At 49.3% G+C, this 22,076-nt stretch overlaps 3 protein-coding genes across 4 annotated transcripts; all 3 read left to right on the forward strand.

Annotated features, from left to right (window-relative positions):
- Positions 1 to 2,712: 2,712 nt before the first annotated feature.
- On the forward strand, positions 2,713 to 4,671 carry LOC120646801 (pentatricopeptide repeat-containing protein At5g47360-like). Its single transcript, XM_039923272.1, has one exon. It carries the CDS (start codon positions 2,751 to 2,753, stop codon positions 4,170 to 4,172), a length of 1,422 nt encoding a protein of 473 aa, XP_039779206.1. The 5' UTR covers positions 2,713 to 2,750; the 3' UTR covers positions 4,173 to 4,671.
- Positions 4,672 to 4,838: 167 nt separating this feature from the next.
- LOC120646802 (cyclin-SDS-like) lies at positions 4,839 to 9,722 on the forward strand. Of its 2 annotated transcripts, none has more exons than XM_039923273.1 (7): positions 4,839 to 6,226; positions 6,347 to 6,517; positions 7,495 to 7,661; positions 8,490 to 8,618; positions 8,700 to 8,880; positions 9,092 to 9,136; positions 9,274 to 9,722. In XM_039923273.1, exons 1-7 carry the CDS (start codon positions 5,582 to 5,584, stop codon positions 9,304 to 9,306), a joined length of 1,371 nt encoding a protein of 456 aa, XP_039779207.1. In that variant the 5' UTR covers positions 4,839 to 5,581; the 3' UTR covers positions 9,307 to 9,722. The 2 variants fall into 2 exon arrangements, with proteins under 2 accessions (XP_039779207.1, XP_039779208.1); XM_039923274.1 differs by having other exon boundaries at positions 8,532 to 8,618.
- Positions 9,723 to 15,282: 5,560 nt separating this feature from the next.
- Positions 15,283 to 16,629, forward strand: LOC120646803 (mitogen-activated protein kinase kinase 9-like). Its single transcript, XM_039923275.1, has one exon. It carries the CDS (start codon positions 15,370 to 15,372, stop codon positions 16,366 to 16,368), a length of 999 nt encoding a protein of 332 aa, XP_039779209.1. The 5' UTR covers positions 15,283 to 15,369; the 3' UTR covers positions 16,369 to 16,629.
- Positions 16,630 to 22,076: the final 5,447 nt, after the last annotated feature.

Below are 22,076 nucleotides of genomic sequence, written 5' to 3' on the forward strand. Positions count from 1 at the left end.
AAATGAGAGCACATAGTAACGGATCTAACGGTCTGGGAACATTCAACAAACCTTGTTACCAAAACCTTAAGAGACATGTGTACGTAAATGATTTGAATTTCTTGCAACTGGCGGCAAACATGTACCGAGGCCAATTTTAGAGCAAGGTTAACGGTCTCAGCGGACTACCGGCTGCAAAAGTGCCAGATCACCCTGGATGGTGGCGGAACCCACTAGCATTTAATGTGCAGCAATGAGAGAAGAAGCTATTTCGCCGACTCATAGCGAGGGCTTGGTGAACCGCCCACTTCACTCTCTCTCTTCCACATAGGACATCACCGGCTCTTCACCCACCCATAATACTTGCTCTCCATAGGAGTGTTCTAAACATTAAATTTGCTGACATGGCAAAGTCATTATGAAGAAAGAGGAGGAAAAAATTTATAGGGTGCCTAATTTACAATTTTTTTAACTATGCGATGACACTCTCCACTAAGGCTGTCTAATGGTCTTGGGTTTGACAAACCTTATCACTCCTACTAAAAGTGACCATAACACTAAATGATCCAAAATACTAGACGAGACGGTACATGTGTAGTACCTACCTATATATGATGGCTGGCCGCTTCAGGAATTTGGTTTGTTGAGTCAAGCACAGGTGCTTATGTGTCGAGCAAAGGGGGCAAACAAAATGGAAGATATGTTGCTTGCACCATCGAGTGGAAAGGAAAAGGAAAAGAAGTACCAAAATTCTAAACTGAGAGGCCTCTCTATTTAAGTTTAAATGGAGACCTCAAATTTCCAAATTTTTGCACTTCTAAGAAACATTGTTGCTAGAAAAGGAAAGATTGGAAGGGGGAGAAGAAGTAACAAAGCAAAGGAAGGAAGAAGTAAACAACACGCGGAGGCTCCAGCAATAGGCGGCGCTGCACCTCCACTGGCAGCCTCTTCTAGCTCTGGTAGGAGGTGGGCAGAGAAGCCTATAGCAATGGACGGGCAGAGGTGAAGAAGGGATTCCGGTTATGGGTTTGGGAGATTCGATGGCCGTTGGGGGCAAGTCCGGCGGCGGTGGTCGATTTGACGGCGGCGAGACCAACAGTGATGGCACTGGCGGTCCGGTGGTGGCGGATCCGATGGCGCCGAGCCGTCGACACCGCCGGAGCTAGAAGGGACAACAGAGGCGACGGAAAAGCATAGTAGGGCATGGCGGAGGAGGGGAGGGATGCATGGGGAGAAAGAGGGTGATACTCGCCGGCTAGGTAGCTACTGATCATCTGTGATGATGATCGTGATATTAATTATCATCATGTGGTCGATTTTTGAATTATGATGGATGGATGCACAATTGCACATGTCGTTTATACAGAGCCTAACTAACTGAGACTCCATGGCTCAATCCAAGGTTTATAAGGTTTTTTATACATATTTTAGACTTAATATGTGAAACTATTTGCATTGTAATTTATGCTACTTTTCAGACATAGTTGAACGATTTAATTGAGTATATCAAAATAATCAGTAAATTCTATAGTTCCCTACCGAATTGTATCTTGGAGCGTTGGCTTGGCATGCCCTAAATTAAAATTCTAGATCCACTATGAAAGCTTTCATGACCTGCGTGGTACGAACCAACGTCTAAAATCTAAAATTTTAGAAAATGAATTAGACCTTTCAATGTTGGAAGGTGTGGGATCCCGTAAAAATAATGAACAGATATTATATAAAGGGAAAATGGTAAAAAGAAAGAAAGAAACAATGTGAGGCGGAATCCAATTCGGCAGTCGCTCGCCAGAGCTGACGCTGGCGGACGATGCGCGCCCCGTGCCCGACACACTCCACTCCACGCGGGTTATCACCAGAGCGTGCGTGGCTAGCATTTATTTTCCTTTTTTTTAGTTTTACTTCTCAACACGTGGGTACGTACCATCATTACCATGGGCAAATCATTTCTTTCCTTTCATTTCCCCGTATCTTCCTTATTTAATATCTGGGTAGCTACAACCACTAGCTATATATCTAATCAAATTCATATGTTTAAAATGTTTATCTAGAAAGAGTTATGCAGAAAGCTGTGCGAAGAAGTTTTGTGTATAAATTAACTATGAGTTGATTATTTGTACAAATTATTTTTAAAAATTGTGTTAGAACAATTATGCGGAGAAATTTTAATTATAATTTTACTCATAAATTTTCTTTGGCACTATTCTTATGTAAAACTTTTTATTAAAGGTTATCACTAAGAAGTTATTCAGAAAAAATATAAGGATAAATTATGCATAAAAAAATTTGTTCAAAACTTTTCTAATAACAATTTTATTGGAAAGATATCATAGAAAAGTTTGGATATAAAAAATTATATACAAAAGTTATATGTACAAATTTATAACTTTCTAAAAAAGGAAAAATGTGGAAAATAAAACTTTCCAAAAAAGGAAAGTTCTGAGCTGTCGGGGAATCGCTCGCTAGCGAGCCTCCTAGCGCAGCGCTCGCGAATTAGAAATTCCCCAATGTGAGACCTCCCCCACTGTTTTTTTTAGAATCCTACTGTTTTTTTGGGACCCACCACACTGTTGGGCTGATCTCACCCGACCGATGATGGTCATATTTGGGTCCGATTCACGCGCGCATGGGTTGACATCGATGATGCATTTTTCTTTGGGCCTCTCTCGATCCAGGCAACCCACTGGCAGCCAGCCCACAGAGACGCGCTCCCCCCCCCCCCCCCCCCCCCCCCCCCCGTTCTCCGCCATCTCCGTCCGCACCACCACCAAATGCCACCATGCGCGGCGGCGCTCCTCCTCCGCCGCCGCCTCTCCACCCGCCCGCCCCTCCGGGAGCATCCCAAACTCGTTGCGCTGCTTAACGTCCTCAACCCGCCGCCGACTTCCTCCACTCCGCTCCCGCGCGCTCTCTCCAGAGCCTTCCCGTTGCCCTCCGGCGCCTTCCCTCTCCGCACACTGCCCCACCTCCTCCCGCGGCTCCCCTCCCCGCTTCTCTCCCTTCGCTTCTTCCTATGGCGCCTGACCGCCTCCACGCCTCTCCCCTCCCCGCATGCTCTCTCCTCACTCGCCACCTCTCTTCCCGACCTCTCCTCATCTGTACCGCTGCTCCTCTCCTCCTCCCCACAGCCCCTCCCACTCCCGCACTACGCCCTCCTACTCAACCTCTCGACTCACGCCGGTCTCTTCCCCGCCTCCCTCGCCATCCTGCGCCACATGCGGTCCTTCGGCCTCGTCCCCGACGCCGCCTGCTTCCACCATGCCCTCCGCGCGGCGGGCTCTGCCGCTGATGTCTCCGCCGTGCTTGAGATCATGTCCGGGTCCGGCGCCTCTCCCACCGTGCCCGTGATCGTGACCGCGGTGCATAAGCTGGCGTCCGCTGGGAATTTCGAGAGCGCCCGCAGGCTGATCGACAAAATGCCGGAGTTCGGGTGCGTGCCCAATGCTGTGGTTTACACCGCGATGCTCGACGGGATGTACAATTTCGGGAACTTGGATGGTGCGGTGAGGTTGATCGAGGAGATGGAGGGCAGTGGGTTGGGTGCAAATTGTGCGCCCAACGTGGTGACCTATACATGTTTGGTGAAATGCCTCTTTGAGAAGGGGAGGGTGGCAGAGGCACTTGGTGTACTGGATAGGATGGCAGGTAGAGGGGTGATGCCAAACCGGGTTTTTGTGCAGACGCTCCTCGAAGGTGTCTGCACGGAACGGAGGGTGGCCGATACATATAATGTGGTCGAGCGTGTGGTTGGTGATCGGGGTATGTCGAGTGAGCAGTGCTACAATGTTCTACTTATTTGCTTGTGGAGGGTTGGCATGACAGCTGAAGCTGAAGGATTGGCGCAAAGGATGATGAAGAAAGGGGTGCAGTTGTCCCCGCTTGCTGGCAGTTCGATGGTGAAGGAGCTCTGTATAAGGAAGAGGTCACTGGATGCTTACCACTGGTTGGGAATGATGGAGGAGAACGGTGTGCTGTGTGACTCGGACGTGTATGGCACTCTGTTGCTTGGTCTGTGTGAGGAAGGGCATGTCCATGAGGCATCAGCATTGGGGTGGAAGGTTGTCGAGAGAGAGATCCACATAGAAGCATCTTGTGCTGAACGTTTAGTGGAGTTACTGAAGCAATATGGTGATGCTGAGCTAGCATCTCATTTATTAGGATTGAAACAGTGCCCTGGAGGGTTGTTACTTTAAGCAATGAGCGATTCTGCCCAACTTTCGCGCATGAAGCACGTCATGGTTAGTCATGGGGTGTGCCAAGAATAGTGCTTCACAGCTTTGTTGGGAATTTGCCTGAGAACAAATTTAGCCAGATGGCTTAGTGCAGTCAACAGTTTACAGTCATTGAATAAAGCATGGAACAGAATTCAACTGAAATGCTGAACTACTTGCTTATTTTGTACAAATTTGCTCAAGATCATGATGCAGGTCCAGAGGACACTTGTCATGTAAACTACCATTTTGATCACTTCTCAGGTACATCATCACCTTGTCTCTCAGGCTGATGACATGCTTGGACAAGTGCTGTCTGCTGTGCCTGTCAGTCGGTACATTTTAGATATGTTTCATGTACTGTAATCCTAGGAAATTATGTACAACGGTGCTCAAGTCATTAAACTTGATACGTGCCCATCAGCACCTACCCTGACATGCTGTAACGTTTTCGAGTTACTCAGTTTTTGCTGTCCCCTTATCTGAAGAACTGAAAAGAGAATTTACTCTCATTTTCTTCCAATTTGTTTGTATGATTGAGCACAACCTGCACCTGCACACAAGCTTTTTAGGAACGTTTAGTTGAAAATTTTGGTGTCCATCAAATCTGACATTCTGCTCTTGTCGGTGTGAAAGAAATTTAACTAAGGGCAAGCAAACAGAACCAGGCGGTCCAGCTGATACTGATGGAAGCAAGGCGGCGCCCCCACTTGCATACTTGCATTGCATTTGCAGGTGGCTGGGCGCTGGAGGAAGCGATCGAGTGAGATTGTTTTCACATAACTGTAGTGCAGACTGGCATTCTTCAAGTTCAGAAATCAGGGATCATTCTGATTTGCAACCGGAATATGACTAGTTTCTGGGATTTTGCTGCTGGGAACGCAGTGAGCCATTGAACTCTTAAAAATGGCATTTCAGGAGGACTTCGACAGCAGCTGAGAGAAAAGCCACGAACCTGTTGCCACTCCGAATCAAGCAGATCACACACTGACACACATCTCGCAGCAAAGTGAATCACGGCATGACAGTGACAGTCTGACACAACCTGGCGTTTGCTCAGTCTGCAACAGCCCCGGACATTCCCAACGGAGGCTGACACGGCCGTTGTTCTGGCAATCCCACGCCGCGATCGGGGCAAGTCGCACAACACGCTGTCAATCTACTCTGGCTGCAGGTGGGACCAGTGAAGCTCAGGGTTCAAATTCGAATTGCTTTTCGGGGCTGGGCGTTCAATGTTGATCTCTCCTACCCCTTCCCCAAGTCTCTGTGTTCTCCACACAGGCAGCGGCTGGTCGAGCTATATAATCAAGGCAAACACGGCAGCATCTAGCCGTAGCAAGTAGCACAACACACACACACCCCCGGGGGCACGCGCACGCACGGATCACACAATGCCTCCCACCCTGCTCGTGCCGGTGCCCACGAGGCCCCGCTCCAACCCCTTCCGTCGGCGGAGAGGGGCGGCGGCGCTGCTCCTCGATCAGGCCGCGGCTGCGGCGGGGAACTGGCCCGCCGATTCGTCCACCTCGGCGTCCTCCTGCTTCTACAGCGAGGTGATCTCCGCCTCCTCCACCTCCCTCGCCGAGTACCAGCGCCCGGAGAAGAGGCCTCGGCGCCAGGACGCGGAAGAGGCGCGGCCGGCCGGCTCCGAGTGCTCGGAGGTGATCGGCGGCGCGAGGGCGTGCCCCGCCGAGGTCGAGGCCTCCGAGTCGTCGTGCCTGGGCTCCGTGCTCGAGTCCGACCTCGCCTGCCCGGAGCAGCTCGCCGACACCGCCGAGGCGACAGAGTACTCCTCGGCGTTGGAGGAGCTGACCCCGTCGGAGTCCGAGGAGGATGAGGAGGTGCTCAGCGGACCTTGCCGCTGCGCCGAGTACTCCCTCAGCCCCCTCATCAGCTCCCCCTTGACCGAAGACGACGGCGGCGACGCCGCGCCCTCAGCGACCTTCTCCCGCTTCCTCGACCTCGTCAAGCAGTTCGTCCCCTGCGTGCACCCCGAAGCGCGCGCCGTCAACAATGCCGCTCTCGATCTCCTGACGGTGAGCGGGTTTCCACGAGATTTCTGTCAAATTTGTTGGGAATTGGATTTGACTGCATTGATCAGTGATGTAATCGATCTGTTAAATTGGTAATTGCTGTGATGGGAATGCTTGTGTCAGGGGAGGCGGTTTGAGGACTTGGACGACGAGGAGAGCTACGAGCGGTTCCGGCGGCGGGAGCGGCGCGAGGCGATTGCACGCGACTACACTGAGGTGTACGGCTCCATGCCCGGCAGCTACGGCCCTCTCGTCGTGGAGCAACGTGTCGTCATGGTGAACTGGATCATCGAGGTCAGTGTATACTACATTCTGCTATGCGCGTACGGTGCGATCAACAGTTCACCTCAGGTTAAGACTTAAGCATCGGATGTGGTCGATTTGTTGGTTAATTGTTTCTGCATTGTACTGGTGGCAGACCACTCTAGATCCTCTGCTGGTTAATTGTTTTGTTGTCAGGCTCAATGGTCTAGAATTTGTTTCCAGTGTTCAGCAAGCACCATAACTGCATAATTGCATAAGAAGCTGTTCTCTGGTGTAAATGTTTTTTTTTAGTTAATGACTATCTGGTTCCCTTTCGTATTTTGTACTGGAGAAATTATCTACTATCTAAAAGTTTGTTAGTTTACCATTAGTTGATGAGTGGATTTGAAAATGGCGATGCTATTGAGATATCAGGGTTTAGGGCTGTCCTTGTAGCTATTGATCATTGAGTATGAGTAGTCGTGCTTGTACTGACTCAGTTTGAGCACTCATTTTTGCAACCAAATTGTCCTTGTCCCAGAGATCAGCTATGTCTAACAACTAACATGGGCTGTTTGAAGAGGAAGAGAGAAATAACTGTTTGAATTGCACAAAAAAAATCTCTGCAGTTCTCATTTGGCATCTGATACGTCATTTGATTGGCATGTTGCTTCAATGTCTGGGATTACATATTGTAGCAATTAGGATACCTGAACCTTTGCTTTCTAAATGCAATTGTCTATCTGTAACTCTGAATATGCCCTTTATTGCATATGCATCCCCACAAATTTGAGCTTTTTTGATGCACTTGGTATCTGTTTGAGATTCAGAGAACTCCTGAAAGCTTTGCCATCACCATTTTCCATCTGTAGGTTTCTTGAAATTAGGCATTATGAATGTTTTCATTGCACTCTACTACTGTGTCAGTGTCACTACTCAAAAGCTTGACATGAACATTTTATGCTCCTTCATTTCTGTTGTTCCAAAATTAAACTTGCAAAGAATGACTCTTTCCCTTGCAATGGCAGCATTCGCATCTCACGAAGTTGCAGCCAGTAACCAAGTTCATGGGGATTGGACTGATGGACCGTTTCTTGACACAAGGATACATGAAGGGTCTGAGAAATCTGCAGTTGCTGGGTATTGCCTGCATCACCCTGGCCACCCGCATAGAAGAGAACCAGCCGTACAATTGGTAATGTTCTCCCTTGTGTTACATGTTTTAATATTTATGTCTGGTTTGAAGATACGCTATTCTGCATATTTGGTGAATTCTAACTAGATCGCTAGCTCCCTTCCATGCTCTATTTCACTTTTCAGTATAACTACTGACTAAAGTTGGTGATCCTGTGTTGTCAGATTGCCTAATTGATATACACACCATTGACATTCAGAAGCATTTGATGCATAATTAACTACACCATTAACATTCAGAAACAACTGATGCATAATTAATTGACTTAGCACTCCAAATTATCTCCTCCTTAACCATGCATTGGTGCTGGACATTCTCTCAGATTTTCAAATATATGCTGCAAGGTATAACTGTGTTTCTTTTACCAATTGCATCACTACCTCGCAGAAATATGGCTTGGGTTTGATTCAGTAGAACTATTTCACTTTTTAATTATGTTATGAATCTGAACTATATTAGCGTGTAACAGTAGTTTTCATGTCATTTTCATTTTTTATTTGTCCCTTTTGATACTAGCACTAGCACTCTGTAGCTTGCATTTAAGTGTCAGAAGTTCCTTAGTTTCCTGATTGTGCTGTCCTGCTGTTATGTGTTAACGGTAGTAAAAGAATTGAGCATACTAATTGGCATTTTTTGTTGGTTTGATCATATCTTTTGATATACGGTTTGCATTCCTGCATTTTGCATTTGTAAGACAATTCACAGACATATCTTTAGTTGAAATTGCACTGGAAAATGTATCCTTATGAGTTTGTCTCCTGATCATAACCTGTTTCCAATTATTTATTTCTGTTAAGCTTAGTTATGTGGTTGCTTGATTCTTTTCAGCGTCCTTCAAAAGACATTTAAAGTTGGGGTCAATATTTACAGCCGGAGTGATGTTGTTGCCATGGAGTGGCTGGTTCAGGAGGTCCTCAACTTTAAGTGTTTTGTCACAACAACTGACCATTTCCTCTGGTACCACGAACTTCCTGCTTTCTTATCTATGTCAGCTGAACAAAGAGGAGAGGCTAACACCATTCTGTTCAAAATTTGCAGGTTCTATCTGAAGGCTGCAAAAGCAGATGACAGGGTAGCAGACCTGGCGAACTACCTGTCCTTGCTCTCACTTCTGAACCATAAGCAGCTCTCCTTCTGGCCTTCAACTGTGGCAGCCGCTGTTGTAGCCCTTGCTTGCCTTGCCACAGGCAAGGAGTCCTCATGCCAGTTAGTCATGGAGGTGAACACCCGAATCCTCCATTTCTAGTTATAAACTGCCGTTGCAGTTGTTATTCTTTAGAACTCAGTGAGCATAAGCCAAAGTATGAACTGTAACTTTCTGAACCTGTCATCTGATAGCTTCTAAATATATATCGACTCCAAATTTACATGTTCTAATTCTAGCTAGACTGGAAATGCAAATGCCTAACGAGCAGCTCACATGTATGCAGACTCACGTGAGGACGCAGGACGATGATCTGCCTGAATGCCTAATGGTACATTTCTCCTCTTTTTTATATAAAAAAATACCGGGCACCAAGAACCATGCTCATTACAGCACTAGGCAAATATCGACTTTTATCGCACTAAGACACCTAATTGTCGTTAGCCTGTTCAACGTTCTTTCATGCAGAGCCTAGAGTGGCTGATCAAGTACGCTTCGTGATACCCATGACTCCAAGGTGATGACATTGATGCACATTTTTTGCTGATTCCCAGTTACCTACCTATCACGGTACAACCGGTCGGGTATGGGGATGTATAGGCCATACGTGAATCTTAGCATTGACAGATTATTCTGCACATGCCATTAGTTTCCCTGTAGGTAGATACTATAAGATAAAAGACAAGGCAGCATAAGGTAGCCTCTGATTACGAGAGACTAGCAAGACAATGACGATAATTTGGTATTTAGCTATCGGCCTTTAGGGACTACCGAACTGCCATATTGCGCTGCTCTGTTTTATGGACAACTAAGGCTGCTCTGTTGTACTCACCACTGATGCAAATTTTTTAGCGGTGTCTTGTTGATAACTTTTGCTTTGGAAAAGGGTCATGTTCATACATGATGTAAGATTGCAATTTGTTGCCTTCGTGTGGATTGGGGCGTGATCTTGTGATCCTGGAAGATGCTTCCGTATCCGGTTTCTGGGGTGAACAAAACGCCTGTCCTCAGATCTGTGAGCTTGTCTGTTAGACTGGAGATCGCAACGAATAAAGTTTCAGTTAGCTGCAGCTCCTGCACGTTCGGATCGCAACACAAGCCTGCACACTCGGATCCACACCGTATCACTGACCAGTCCGGGTCTTGGTCTTATTATCTACTGGCAGCGGGCCAGCGGCAAAGCCTTGCGGCTCCGGCGGCCGGGTCGCCAGCCGAGTCGGATAACCTGGCTCTGGAAGGAAGCGATCGGTGGTTTCACTTTCACGTGTGGAGGCTGCTGACGGGGGGCCCGGCCGCGGCTCTACCTTTTAAAGCTACATAGGTTGGGTACGCTTGGTAGGGGTCGGGGAAGCTCCTATCTTGCACGCCTTAAATGAGGAAAACGAAAGGGAGGCCGGAGGCGTGCCATTTTCTGCCATCATTCCATTCCATCAATTTGTGCGTTCATGCATGTTCCCCGGATAGCTGGGGTGCTCAGAGGGGGACCAAAGGCGTTAGCGTGCATCTCCCCTCTCACCCCACTTGCTGTTTGGGGGGAGCATCTACCTTCTTTGTGCCGAGTGAATCGGGTAGGGTTGGTTGTCGCCACGTTGGGGGAAGAAAAAGGTAAGCAGATGGCGGACGGATGAGTGGCTGTGCCACGACTTCTACGGCACTTCACTACACTAGATGTGTGTGCACTGCACATGCTATAGCAGCGCACTTCTCAGGCTAAGCTCCCGTGTGCAAGCATTGGGCCGGGGCATTGGGCATTCCACATTCCACTACTCCCTCCGTTTCAAAATATAGATCATTTTAACATTTCTAGATTTATATATTTTGCTATGTGTCTAGACATATGATATATTTAGATACTTAGCAAATATTATGAATCTAGAAAAGTCAAAACGACCTACATTTTGGAATATCTGATGATCAGCTGTTCAGCTGGCCGTCTCCGTCTACATCCAAAGTTAAAACCGCAACAGTGTAGTCGGCGGCCTCTGATCTTTTCAATAGCAGCACGACGAATATGACACGCAATTAAGCTAGCCGCCCACCGCTGTGACAGCATCATCTGTAGATGGAGCGCTTGCAATTTAGTATAATTTTTTTGATATGATCCAAAGGGAAGGGAAATCGCTCTCCTGCCAGGATCGCGTCAATTTCCTTGTCACCCGTAGCAGCAATAAAGTTGCTCCCATAAATACCAGTGGCGTGTCACTGTTCGCATCATCGCATGACATCTGGGTTCTGAAGAGGTAGTACGAATAATTAGTGTAGCGTGCAACCGCAAGAAATCGATTGTTCGGTTCTGGAGGAGCGGCGAGAAAGGCAACGGGCACGCATGGATTACAGGTAGGCGATTTATTTTCTTTTTACAAAAAAGGATTATGGGGGACACTTAAAATGGTTCCGACTAAACAAGGAACCGCAGATAACAAAAGAATGTAGCTAGATTCGTAGAGAGCTTCGTGCACACAGGACTCCGTGGTCCTCCGAGTCTTGGCGGCGGGCTGCGTCCAGCGAAACGGGGGAGATTCTTCGAGTAAAGACTCCGCAACCTGACAAACAAGTTCAGACTCCATTTCGTACGTTGTTTAACTAATTGTTAAGTTTTTGTGTATTTGGCAATCATGTACCTAACCCGTAAACAAACAGAACGTGCATTTTATATGGTTGGATTAGATCCCCTTTACCGGCCTCGGCGGCTGCTAGTTCAAGTAACCTCCAAAATTAATATAGTCCCCGCCACAATGTTAATGACGTTAGCTTAGCGAACACCCCAATTTGGTTTCCTGAGCTCAGAAAACTAATACCGATGGTGAAATATGAAACGCACAGCTCGTCAGCAACCCATCATGGCGCGCGTTAGGTTCTGTGGCGCCCTGGCCTCAGCCCTCAGCCCTCAAGTGCTAGCTGCTACTGCTAGCGCCATTTTCTAAACATGCAAGTGAAATTCGACTGCAAAAAGGGTTTGCTATTTCTAGCGGGCGCCGTGTCTCGCATTAACTCGAACGGCACGATGCAAACATTTTTTTGGTGTTGCTAATGCCGTGTGACGTCCACCACCTGCATCTACCAAACCAATTAGCCAACGCAGCAGTGACCACTGAGCAGAGAGCCAGTGAGCACTGGCACTAGTGTACTGTGCACCTAGCCGGCTAGGCTGGGCGTAACGCGCAGGTCCGCAGCTGGGGGCGCAGCTAGCGCAGGTGGGCCGCGGGCGCGGCGCGCGCACGAGGAAGCGCCGAAGCGAGAGGGGGAGGCCGCCGCCGGCCGAGCGGAACTGCGGAAGGCGGCAGGAACTGGCGGTTGCGGAAGAAGTTGAGAAGAGGGGAGGAGTCGGGGAGGGGACGGGTCGGGAAGGATCCGCGCTCCACCCGCCTCCCTTGTCCCCGTGCGGACTGGTTCCATTCCGTCACGTGTCCCCGGCTCGGGTTTCCGGTCCGGGTTGCTTTGCTTGGCAAGGTGTCAGTTTTTTAAAAATTCCTGCGCAAAAGGCCAGGCGAGACGGGGACCGGGAGGGACGGGGACGTGTATCTTATCGCGAACGAGGCGTGCGTGCGTCATGGGTTTTTTTCTTTTGGTTTATGGTTACCGCTGGCGATGGAAAAACGGGAGCTCCTGATAGTGACAGTGGTTTAGAGAAAAGAAACGTATATACGGAGGAGATTGCTTTGCAGGGTGGCGCTGGATGATGCTTCAGAATCCAGGCGGGAATAAACTACTGTAAATGAGTAGCATTTTTATGTTTACTTTGGGAGAAAATTGGGAAAGCCTCTGATAAAAAGGTGACCCTTCAAGGCCTCTGCTGCAGTGCTGTGTAAAGGATGGGAAGTTCCGAAATCGATTAGGTATCGCTATCTTGTCGATCCATGAGCTAAATGTAAATCCTTTTCTAATTTGATGAAAGTTCAGTTACCCGGGAGGTTTGGAAAGTTTTCTCGGAAGTGCTAAATGACAGAGCGAGAAACCTTTCCATGTACTGTATTACAGAATTTTTCCCTGAACAAAAGGGAAACTATAATCCAGATCACTGTCACTAACAACCCTGCTCATCTTACCCTCCTCATTCGCGCATCCTCCGATTCGGATCTCAAACGAACAAAAATCTATCGACGCGTCCATTTCCAGCTCCCAACTTGCCGGTTCTAATAAGTACAGTACAGGCAAACAGCCCAACTTGCCCAGCGCCCCTGTGCCAGAAAAAAAAATGAAAGGGGCGGAAAGAAAGCTCGCTGTGTGGGTGGGAGCGACGGCCGACGGCACAGCGCCACGCGACGCGACACCAATGGGAAGAAGCGTGCGTGCGTCCCTCCCTCGCCGCCAGATCCAGACGAAGCCGCGCCCCCGCTCCCTAGCGCGGTAGCGCTCGGTGACTCACCCGCCCCGGGCGCCCGCGCGTCGCTGTCGGGGAGCCGCCACTAGGCACCCGAGCGGGCCCCGACGGCGACCCTGCGTGGCGTCAGAAAGTTCTTCCCGTCTTCCTGCTACCGTTGCGGCGTTGCCAGTTTCACCGCACGCACGCCTTCGCAGCTCCACCTCGCGTCCTCGCCCGCCCGCCTTCCCTTCCCCCCGCGATCCCGTCCTGTTTTTTAATGGGCGGAGCTACTCAGCTACCCGTGTGCGCTCACCGCCGGTGCCACGCTCACCTGCGGAGACGGCTGCGCTGCGCTGATCATCCGGCCGGCTCGGGACGGCCGCCTGGAATGGACCGTATGGGACGGGACGGACACCAGAAGATGGAGAGAAACGGAGGGCGTCGGCGGCTTGGCCGGCCTAATTCTGGCTCGCGTGATGATTACGGAAGAAGGGCGTTAGTTCCTGGTGCGTGACAATATGCCACGTGATTGGTGACTTGGGAGCGCAATCCGGTTGCAGGACAAAATAACCCAGCCGGGGATGCAAATGCAATGCGACAAGTACCTAGATTGCTCCGTTGGAGCATGGATTTTTGTAACCAGGACGTGTGCATTTTCGTGCATATAAAAGCACGTGAGGAATGTCCATTTAAATGATAATGCTGATGTCTTTCGATGAAATTTGAATTAATTTGGTATGTTTACCGTTAGCTCAATGTATAGTGCACTTATTAGCAATGGTAATGTACAGTTTGACAAATATTTGTAGAAACTAAAAATGCCCTTAAAGATTAAAATATTTATGTGGTACTTAAAGAGATGTGTTATTCTTACTAAAGACAATTTAGCAAGACGGAATTGAAATGGTAATAAATAGTGTTGCTTTTGTTCTAGTGATGAAACTATTCAACACCTCTTTATTGATTGTCATGTAGCCAAGTTCCTATGGAGAGCCGTACAGTTTGCTTTTTGATTTAAATCCGCCTCGTAGCATTACTCATCTGTTTGGTAATTGGCTTAGAGGGGTTGGAACCAAATTAAAAAGACAGCTGTTAGTAGGAGCATCTGTTTTGTGTTGGGCCATTTGGCTTAGTAGGAATGATGTGATTTTTGATAAATCTCCAACTAAAACTTATTTACAGGTACTATATCGAGGAACCCATTGGCTCAAATTCTGGGCACAGCTACAAAAGCGTGACGAAGACAAGGAGGCAGTACAGAAGGCATGTCAAACCATAGAGGTCTTGATCATGCAATTATTTGCCAATTATGGATGGAGGTTTAGTAATAGGATTGGTCCTCAATAAGGGTCTTCATCGAACTTTTGGGTTGGGTTTGTCGCCTTTTGCTTACTTTTGTCATTGTGATCGCAGATGGAAGAGCTGCAAGCTTTGTAATAAGTGGATGTAGCCTCTTTTGAGGTCAAGAGCGGATACTCTTTCCCATTATTAAAAAAAGAAAATGTTATCGTCCTCAGTGGACCCATCGAGTTGAGCTGGAAAGTTTCTTCTGAACGTTTCTGAACACATCGGTTGAGCTGGAAAGTTTCTTCTGAACGTTTCTGAACACGTAAGATCCATTGGTCCAAAACTCTAAATTGTCTTAGGTTATATACTACTAATTTTGCATCAAAATGACCAGGCGGCCAGGCCACGGCCCTTCAAAATTCTTTGATAATTACAACGATGTATCTTTTTCAAGAAATAAAAGCAAAACATGTTCGAGACCGATTGGTATCAATAAATTACTAGATGCATTTTACATGAGGTAGGTCGTGCAAATTGTTTCGCGAAAAGGAATGATGCTCCTTACAATTCCTTTTTGGGAAAATACTCTTATGCTCTACTAACATCCATGGTGTTTTAGAAAATCTACGTCTAATGAAATAAATGTTTTCAGAAATTATCAAAATGAGATAATCAAGTGGTATAAGAGAAATAACTAGCAGCACGGTTGGCGCATAAGTGACATAACGCAGATTGCGGGCGGGGGACGCACGGCGCGGCGCGGCAGATGATAAGCGCACATGCAGGTGAGTTGGAGATGCAACCGAAACAACTCACCGGCCGGTAACCCCACCGCACTCCACTCTCACCCGCCCGTCTTCCACTGCTACTCCATATATACAAGCCTCCCTCTCGTCTCGTGCTTTGCCTCCCCTCTTCACCTCACCCATCTCCTTCCTACTCCGCAGTCCTCGCCACTTCCAAGCAACAAACCCATGGCTCTCGTCCGCCAGCGCCGCCAGCTGCCGCACCTCACCCTCCCGCTCGACCACTTCGCCTTGCGCCTGCCGCCGCAGCCGCAGCCCGCCGCCGCCGCGCCGTCCACCTCCGCCTCCGACGCCCGCCTCTCGGACTACGAGAAGATCTCCGTCCTCGGGCACGGCAACGGCGGCACCGTCTACAAGGTGCGCCACCGCCGGTCCGCGCAGCCGCTCGCGCTCAAGCTCTTCGCGGCCGGGGACCCCTCCGCGGCGCGCGAGGCCGAGATACTCAAGCTCGCCGCGGACGCGCCCCACGTCGTGCGCCTCCACGCGGTGATCCCGTCAGCGTCGGCGGGGGAGGCGCCCGCGGCGCTGGCGCTGGAGCTCATGCCCGGGGGCTCCCTCGCGGGCTTGCTCCGCCGGCTGGGCCGCCCGATGGCGGAGCGCCCCATCGCCGCCGTGGCGCGGCAGGCGCTCCTCGGGCTCGCGGCGCTGCACGCGCTCCGCGTCGTGCACCGCGACCTGAAGCCGTCGAACCTGCTCGTGGGCGCCGGCGGCGAGGTCAAGATCGCCGACTTCGGCGCGGGCAAGGTGCTGCGCCGGCGGCTCGACCCCTGCGCGTCCTACGTCGGCACGGCGGCGTACATGTCGCCGGAGCGGTTCGACCCGGAGGCGTACTCGGGCGACTACGACCCCTACGCCGCCGACGTGTGGAGCCTCGGGGTGGCCATCCTGGAGCTGTACCTGGGCCACTTCCCGCTCCTGCCCGAGGGCCAGCGCCCGGACTGGGCCGCGCTCATGTGCGCCATCTGCTTCGGCGAGGCGCCGGAGCCACCGGCCGCGGCGTCGGAGGAGTTCCGGGACTTCGTGGCGCGGTGCCTGGAGAAGAAGGCCGGGCAGCGCGCGTCCGTGGCCGAGCTGCTGGAGCACCCGTTCGTTGCCGGGCGGGACGCGGCCGGCGCGCAGCAGGCGCTCGCGGCGCTCGTCGCGGAGGCGGAGCAGGGCGACCTGTAGCCCAACTGCCAGCCGGGCCGGTTAATTAATTCACTAGCAGTAGGAGATTTAGGAGAGTCGGGACGAGATGATGTGTACATAAGAGTTACGCCACGTGGACGAATAACCTGTCATAGGTGGCGTTTTCTTGCTTTTCTTATGCAATTTTTTGATCGGTTTTCTTGACCAATCATTAGTTCATTTCGCAGATTGCAAGGGCCAAATTTGTTCGGATCTAGCAAAAATGTGCCAAAATTTGCGCGATACAGATTCTTCGAACGACGTTGATTGCTCGCCTGACAGGAAGAAATCTAAGGTCCTATTTGGAACCTGTAGATTATGGTTAGCAAGTTAAATTTAGCAGTTAGATCCAAACAAGCAATGAATTAGATAATGATATTCTGGTTAATTGAGGCAATATTACTTCATTAGCTGGTTGAACCCAGCTAAAAACGTCAAAAGACCGTATTACCCAACCCCTCAATTAAATTTCCGAGGGTAGAATTGTCTATTAATGTCAATAATTAGCAATTAGTTGGTGGACCCAAACACACCCAATTAAGAGCATCTCCAAGAGGTTCTCTAAATTACACTAACTAAATTTCATTTAGCTACCCATTTAACTGTATAAAAAATGGGAAATCCAACAGCTTCTCCGTCCATCCCTTCATTTCTTCCTTTTCCCACGTGTCATCTCTTCCTCTCGCCCACATCCGCCCCGGCGACTGGGCACGGCTGAGCACGCCCACGCCGCCGGGCACCCTCTCCGCCGCGTTGTGCGCCCTCACTGCCGTGCCACGCGCCCTAGACGCCGGGCGCCCTCTTCGCCACTTGCCACCACGCCGAGCTTGCCGCCGCCGCCGCCGATTCGGCCTCCCCACCGCCTCCAGCGCCGCACAACAGGGCGCGACGGGCGCCGCGCAGCGGCAGCGCGAGGCTTGGCGACGGGAGGGCCGGCGGTGGGAGACCGCGCGGGGCACTGGCCGCAGGTCGCGACGGGAGATGGCGGCGCAAGGCCGGCGCGTGGCGCGGCCCAGCAGCGAGAGGCCGGGCGGCCGGAGACGCGGACCGGCAGCACGAGGCCGCTCGTGGACCGGCGGCCCGCGGCCCGGCGGCCGGAGGCGCGGACCTGCAGCACGAGGCCATGCAGGCCGCGGCAAGAGACGGCGGCGCGCGCGATGCCTGGCGGCGGGAGGAGGAGGGGTGGGGGGAGCGACGGATTTTGGTGCGAGAAACAGGTGCCCACGTGCGAGAAGGCAGATAGCGATGGAATGGGCTCGGGAAAAGAAGCTAGCGGAAGTCCTGATATGCATAGTTGGATAGCGAAGATAGAAAAAAAAAGAGCCTGTTGGATTGGAGTTTTATCCTTTCTTTTCCAAATTTACCTAACCAAATGGATTATAGAGACTGTTGAAGTTGCTCTAACAACTAGCTAATATTTAGCTAAAGAGACTATTATCAATTAGTAGCTATATAATCATTAGTTAAGGTGGATAAGCATGATCTAAACATGCTTAGGATGGTTGTTGGTAGCGATCGTGTCAGCAATCGAAAATTAAGGGCCCTGCACCTGAAGACTACTAGTAGGTCATTAGTTTGCAGACATTTATTCTGTTCAGCTAGCTGTGGCTGGTGGTTGATGCTGATTTGTTGTAAGAGAAAAGTATTGCTAACTGGTTGGTGGCTGGTGCTGGTTTGATATGAGAGAAAAATACTGTTGGTCGGTTGCTGGGAACAAAATGACTGTTGAAAGTAAGATTAGCTGTGCCCTTAAAAAAACCTTTAGCTGTCTGTAAAGGTGTAGCGGGTAGTGCAGTTTGAAACGAATAATGATAGGCAACTACGCATACACATGAGTGGAGGAGCTATGACAGAGTACTACTACAAAACTGTTGCGGTGGCAGAGCCGCAACAAAACGTGAGAAATAGCTAGCAAACAAACAAAAAACAAAAAGGAGCAAGGCTGTGCTGACAACTGCGTTCGAACGACCGATCAAGGACAGCGCACAGCGTTAGTAGGTTGTCATCTGCTAAATTTGATGGGGGCGGCCGCGGGCACATATTGTCTCATTGCCTGCACTCATTCCATCTCCCCTTGATTACTCTAGAGCATGTACTTAAGCGGAAGTGCTATGTTATGCACCTCACAGCAGCAGGTGGGCCCTCATTGCATCCTTTGCTTGCTTCTGAACTGAGTTTGGCATCGGCATCATTCTGAAAAGAAGAGTTCCAAGCTCAAGCGCACACGCACACCCGGGCCGACGCCAGACCCTCCCGTCTCCAGAATCCAGTCTCCAACCGGACACGCTCTGCGTTGTCCTCCTCAAGATCTAACACGGCCGCATGCGAACGCAGTCGGGAACGCACGTACTGTACGTATCGGCACTGCAGGCAACCAGGGTCGCCGTTTTGTCAAGGCAGGTGGATATTTTGCAATTATGGTGGTCTGGACTCCGGAGCAACTTGAGGCCAGGGATGCAAGTGGGGCGGGTTTTGCCGCAAGCCCGTGCCGCGAGCCCGTTTAATGCCGCAATTGGGCCCGCATAGTTGAAGCGGCGTTATGGACGTCCAAGCAAACCTTAGGCTACTTGTGTGTTACCTGTCATTTTATAAGAAATTGGAAACTTCATAAAATGATTATAAAGTTTGGTACTGTAGAAACACCTCATGATGGCAGAAATTTGTTTAATGCAATGCTGAAGTGCTTGAATGAGTGGAGCATCAAAGATAAGGTCTTTTCAATCACCCTAGATAATGCTTATGTAAACAACAACTTTGTGAGCACTTTGAGAGAAAACCTAGTAGCCAAGTGTTTGCTGCCAAGTAAAGGCACAATGTTTCAATGCCGATGTACCGTCCACATCTTAAATCTGATAGTTCAAGAAGGTTTGCTGGCCATGAGCAATGCTGTCACAAGTATTAGAGACAGTGTAAAGTATGTGAAGAGCTCACAAGGACGTAAGCAAAGGTTCGAGAAGATGATTAAAGAAGTAGGGATATATTGTGATAAACGACCGCCACTTGATGTTCCAACGCGGTGGAATTCCACTTATCACATGCTCAAGTGTGCTTTGGAGTATGAGAGAGCATTTGAAGCTCTAACCCGTGAGGACAGTCAGTATGTGCATGAGCCTTTAGTTGAGGAATGGAAGATGGCCAAAAAGCTTTGTGACATCTTGAAGACATTTTGTGATGCTACTGAAGTACTCTCGGGTTCCAACTATCCTACTGCAAGCTGTATTTTTGATCAGTTTTGGGAGGTCAAGCTGTTGTTGGAAAAGGAGTCCTCAAATACAGATGTTATGATTGCAGCCATGATACATAAGATGAAAGAAAAACTTCAGAAATACTAGGATATATGCTTCTTGCAAATATGTGTTCCAGTCATCTTGGACCCTAGATTTAAGGTGGGATTTCTTAAGTTTCGTCTAAGCAAATGTTTTGGTGAAACATCACAATACTTCCCTATAGTTGAGAGGACATTTCGAGATCTCTTCGATGAATATAACTCACAATCAAGTGACTGTACTCAAGATCATGCAAATTCAGTTGGTAGTGTTGAAACCAATATTGATAGAAGTAACCCTTGGGCAGGATTCTAGGTTTTGATCTGGGCAGGACCGGTCTGACTGGTCGGAGGGACCGGTCTGACCGGTAGGGGTCCGGACAGTCCGGCCATTGGTTCGGATACTCCGGGTTTGTGGTGGTTTAGACATTCCAGGTTTAGGTCCGGATTCTCCAGACTTGGGAGTCCGGATACTCCGAGCAGGTGTCCGGATACTCCGGGTTTTTGGGTATTTTTGGGTGGACAAGAGCAATTGGGGTAGATCCTTAGTAGTTGTACTCGGTCGATGGTTAATTGTAATTATAAAATCGTATTTGCATTAACTCATATCATATGCATACGTGTAGCAGCCGCGGCAGAGGAGGTGGTATACGAAGTGGTTGCGGAGCCACAGGAGCCCCAGGGGCAAGCCCCGTAGCAGGAGGCTCGCGAGGAGTCGGCCCAAGGCCCAACTCACCCTAGTGCTGAGCAGCAGACTCAAGGCAAGCCCCGGTGCACATCCAACTATTTCAAATTATGACACCTATATATGTCTCTAATAATTGTGCATTAAGTTTAGGAATTGTTTGAAACCTTAGATGCATGATCACTAGGTTTTCCTGGGCCTTATACTAGTATGAATAGGTCGTTAGCACTGCTATGCTTAATAGGGCTCGATAGAAGTCGAGTGATAATTATGTCACTCGCGAGATATAGGATATCTTTATATTACAATATATGAATTATTATATTCAAGATGGAAGGTATGGGATGGGAGACCGGATGGGGGAAGGTGTAGCCCCATCTGTGTTGATTAAGGACCGTTCCGTTGTCGGCTGTGCTGATCGGGGATTGAACTGTACTAACCGCATGCCGGGAGTAGGAGGTAGTTGAAACCGGTAAGCCGAGTACTGCTTTGCTTCGAAAGTACAGGAACCCGCACCCAACTCCTGGGGTAGTCGAGTAGTCGCGGAGAAATGGGGATGCATATGTTTACTTTTGGTGGTCTCACGTTGAGCTCGGCTGACCATATGTCGTTGGGCTGGTTCCTGTAGTTCGAGGCGGAGAGGGGAAAGGTCAGTGCGTGGGGTCCGACGGGGCTTTTGCGTGCCGTGTTGGTTAGGTCCACCTTGCAAGGTTAAATCGAATCGATTCGCCGTGTCTCGCGGTTATGAGGGCCTTGATCTCTTGGTCACATCGTAGAAAGGAATTGGAATAAGAATGGGATGAGATGCAATGAGGGCTGATATTATTTAATGAATGTTTGCTCACCTTGATTGTTATAGCCTTGCAATTCATAGATGGTTAGTCAATTTATTGATATAATTGGGAGCTAAAACTTGGAAAAATAAGGACTTACTTCTAGTGCTTGTTCTGCAAAAATTAACCACCAGCCAAAAGCCTCGCATGTCTAGGTATGTGGACTAAGTTATACCCACTGGTCGGGTAAGTCTTGCTGAGTATTAGTTGCTCAGGGTTTGTTGCCACCAATTTTTGTTACAGGACACCCGGACGTTGATTTCTGCCCCTGCTGTGTCAAATTCATCTGCAGAGATGCAGAGGGGTGGGAAGTGGTGGATAGAGACCCTTAGATTAGGGATTTGGCGGGTTGCACACTTGAGGGCAGGGTGTGCAGCCCTCAGTTTTGTTTTGACTGGTCTAACCGGTCAGTGGACCGGTCTGACCGGTGATTGGTTAGGCCAGGTAGCACCGGTCTGACCGGTGAGACGTACCGGTCTGACCGGTGAGACGTACCGGTCTGACCGGTGGTGTTAGAACTGAACCAGTGAAGTAATGTAGTTGTATATTTTCTTTTTCATTTGAGCTTGGCTACGCTATGTAAAGTTTGTAAATTATGTAATTTATGTAAATTATGTGAGCTTGTGTTTGGAACTCAATATGTGAAATTCTCGTTATCGGTTGTCATCCTTGTATATTTTCAAGTATTTTATCGTGCTTGTACCATCTGCGCCCGCCTTCGCGTGGGACTTCCGGTGTTATTTCGATCGGGCCGTGGGTTGAGAAAGGATCGTCAAATTAAACCATTAAGCTAATGCGCCCGATGTGTTCAAATGACGGCCATTACGCTTAATTTAGAGTTTTAATTTGGCGGTTCCGTCACATGGAAGCATTGATTTGTCTCCAGGATTGGATCAGGGGGAAGGGTATGTTTGGTCTACTATAT

Source organism: Panicum virgatum, chromosome 9K (assembly GCF_016808335.1).
Source record: "Panicum virgatum strain AP13 chromosome 9K, P.virgatum_v5, whole genome shotgun sequence".
Taxonomy (NCBI): Eukaryota; Viridiplantae; Streptophyta; class Magnoliopsida; order Poales; family Poaceae; genus Panicum; species Panicum virgatum.